This window comes from Limulus polyphemus, unplaced genomic scaffold (genome assembly GCF_000517525.1).
Source record: "Limulus polyphemus unplaced genomic scaffold, Limulus_polyphemus-2.1.2 Scaffold9103, whole genome shotgun sequence".
NCBI lineage: Eukaryota > Metazoa > Arthropoda > Merostomata > Xiphosura > Limulidae > Limulus > Limulus polyphemus.
The window spans coordinates 15127-18855 of NW_013674713.1; the positions used below are offsets into that span (position 1 = coordinate 15127).

The following is a 3729-nucleotide window of genomic DNA, read 5'->3' on the forward strand; positions in this document are numbered from 1 at the left end:
CTAGTCATGTGACTTCGCTGACGCTAACAATATGTTAACACAATTATTCCTCTGAACAAGTCCCTCATATCTCAGCTCGGAATTTTAAAATATTTTATATTATGGACACAATTCCATAACTTTATATACAATATCTGGATTACTCATCTGTATATCTATTAATCGGGGAGGGAGGGCATAAGTCTAATGGTTAGCTTCTGGGCTACGAATCTAAAGGCCCAAGATTCGACCCGAGACGCTGCAAAACACTTTCCGTATCTCAGCGTTATAAATTGACAGTCAATCACGTTATTTGGTTTCAGAAGCTGGATAAAGCCACTGTGACTGCGATTTCTGTTAGATGGCTGCCTTCTCTGTGGTCAGTATCTGAAATTAAGAAAGCTTTACCCGAACCTTTGCGGTCTCTGACCAGGTCGTTTAGCCTGTATGCATATAAAGTAACGCTTAGGTTGAAAATTTCTTTAGCAATTTTTTTTTCTTAACAGCATTGAACGAAATTTGAACCTCACCACATCTTTTTTTCTTTTTGAAATAACTTTATAACAACCACTATTAACTAACATACTTGGAAAAATAAAGTAGGCCTAATAAAGAAGTGATCGTGTAGCGTATCTTATGAATATTTCTTTTATAGAAGAAATATGCATGTGTTGATTCAAAGATTCGTAAGTCACACAACAAAGTGTCTTTTTTTTTTGTCTAGTAAGCAATTACACTTCTTTTTTATACAGTCGTGTTACTTTAAAAATATTCAAATGAAAGTTGATCAAATATACAGGATAGAAAAATATATTTATTTAAACTACAACACAGTAGCGACAGTGCAAACCACGAATTCAAAATAATTACCTAGTACATAGCAAACTGTTTTGTTTCTTTTAGGTCAGAAATATCCAGTACAGGACAGATGAAGGTTGAAGATTTCCATTAATTTAAGCATCCATATTCCTTCATTTACAATTCTTAAAAATATATATTATATGCAGATAAAGCACAAACTATATATATATATGTATAGCTAAATAACAAGGGTGAAATTCTGCCAGTACTCACCGGTACTGAGTACCGGAACTTATTTTTTAAGGCGGTACCAGTACCGGGATTTATTTTAGCTGCTTTATCGTTTTTTTTGTTTTTTTTATGTTTAAACGTATATCTTTTTCTTTTTAAGATACAGGTCCACTTCACACAGCTGAGTACTTCTAATTTGTTTGAGAATTTCACTCCTGGATATATATATATTTCAAGGAAATTCAGCCGAAAATATGATTCTGTAATTATTACTAGTATTACTAAAAATTACAGTACAAAATGATTACGCTTACCCAGAAGTGAGAAAGGGCATTTACTTCAAAGGTCTTGACAATTTCTTTCTCAGAGCAGTCTAAAAATCGTTTTCCTGTTACGATACCGGCATTATTGACCAAAATAGTAATGCTTCCGACTTCTTGCTTTACTTGGGCAGCACGTTTATTGATGCTGTTACAGTCGGAGACGTCACAGTCGTACACATATGCTTGCCCTCCGAGTTCGCGAACTTGGCGTTCTGTTTCCTCGCATCCCTCACGGTTAATGTCCCACAATACTACTCTGGTACCCAACTTAGCAAATCGTAGTGCTAACAGACGACCAATTCCGCTACCACCGCCTGTTATGAGTACAGTTTCTTTACTAATGTCTTTGTAACGCAATCTTTTAGGCACAAAAGTCAAGAAAATAGCTTCAAGCCAGTAATAAAGAATCAAACCGATTGTTGTTAAAACTTTCAACACAGCAGCAACTACATCAGCCATCATTGAAGGATATTCAAATATTTCTTAACAAATAACAGTCAGTATCAATTCTTAAAATATCGAAACTATATCAAAAAATGTTGGCCAAATAATGACTAAAACTGACTCGAATTTGATGCAGTTACAAAACTGATAATAGAAACATCAACACCATGTAAAAAGTGCTATATTTGTGCCACCAAGCTATATGCCTAGTCGAAGCGTTCTTCAAAGCTAAAGACGACTCACGTTATAATACTTTTTTATGTATTAATAAACTTACTTTTCATTGAAATTTCAAAGAAAAAAAAATTACAAAAACGCTCACTAGCCTGGCTATATATAGTGACAAAAAGTTCTCTGTAATAATAAGCCAACGCCTCCGAAACCGTAAGAGCCTCCCTTTCATCAAGTTCAGAAAGTATAGCACGTGACTCGTATATAGTAGAGAGTCGTGGTACATGCACATCTATTTGTATGTGCTGCCATCTAAGGGTTAATTATCAACTGTCGAGTATCATCAAAAATATTATTGAAAAAAAAACTTGAGTTTTAAACAGCTGTAATGAAAAGAAGATAGTAACTATGTTAATTATTTTTGTGTGAAATATCACTACCTATAATCTATAGCACAATATGTATTACGAATTGCTTACTTAGAAGTAACCTCGGTCTACCCACGACTAAGAGTAATCAAGTTACATACTGATCAGAGACTAAGCAGATCGGCTAAGAAAACTGTGCTAGATAAAGCAGTATGCAGTAACCAGCTGTAATGCTTTATAAACCTTGAGGTCTCAAAATGGGTACTCAGATAGCTCTTGTGTAGGCCTGTGCGAATTCTGAAACGAACAAAGGAAGCAAATTAAAAGTGTCTTCACAACTATATAGTGACGATCAGCTACATTTCAAATAAAAAATAATGAAAGTGTCGACTAAAGTTAGAAGTAACAAGACGCACTTAATAATTTCATAGTAATGCAATAGCTTTGCACGTAGTAATATGTAAACCCATTGAACTTCAATTATCGCAAAAACTAGAGAATGAAATAGCGAAACCACTGAGAGCTTTTGTCCCACCGATTTTATGAATTTTATAAGAAAAAAGATATTTATAAATGCTCTAGATTCAACTAGATGATATAAGTCGTACTAATCACTTTACTCGTCCTTTCACCAAGGTATGAAATACAAGATTATAAATAATCATACTTTTTATAAATTACATCTAAATGAACTGCCCGTTAGTATTTTTAATTATGAGAAACTATATTATGGCACACGTCGTCGTATAATACGTAACATTAATACATTCTAATTGAAGAAAAAATAGAGAATAGTTATTTATTTAAGATAACATCACGTATTTCTGTATGTGACGTCATTAGTTACGAACTGTATATGTATATCTATATATATATATACTATCCCACGGCCAGTTTCTTTTCGTGTCAGGGCCAGGAAGTGTGGATATTCGTTGCTTACCATGGAAAAATTTGAATCATTGACTGCATGGGAAGTTAGTTAAAGCGGTAAGAAAGTACGCTTATAAAAATAGGCCAGAATAATATAATTTATTAAGTTGTTCATTTTTCATAGTTATTTTTTATTGCTTTGTAAATATATCTTACTTTATTTTCAATTAAATCGACACTTAAGATTAATTAAACATGAGAATGAAAGGAGATAGCGATAGAAAATTTCTATTAGGGAAAAGCAGCGTACATAGCATGTTACGACCTCTTTATCAAAAAATAATTTGGGCCCCGTTTACCGCCCTTTATTGACGTTTAACTAGACTACTGAAACAAAACAAAAAACAACAACATGTATCTCTCACCTTTTTAGATAAATAAATTTTGGGAAGTTTCTGATTTTTTAATTTTTCTTTTGCCTCGCTTTTCACTCCACCTCGACTCTGAGATGTAGTGGCTGCCTGTTTCGAGTTTTGAAAAAT

General features: G+C 33.4%; 1 protein-coding gene across 1 annotated transcript in view; it reads right to left on the reverse strand.

The window, feature by feature from the left end:
- Positions 1–2184, reverse strand: part of LOC106475751 (epidermal retinol dehydrogenase 2-like) — a 10181-nt gene extending 7997 nt beyond the window's left edge. The window contains exon 1 of the mRNA XM_013936427.2: positions 1326–2184. Within this exon, the coding sequence (XP_013791881.1) occupies positions 1326–1796 (471 nt within the window). The 5' untranslated portion in view covers positions 1797–2184. The remainder of the gene's footprint in view (positions 1–1325) is intronic.
- Positions 2185–3729: the final 1545 nt, after the last annotated feature.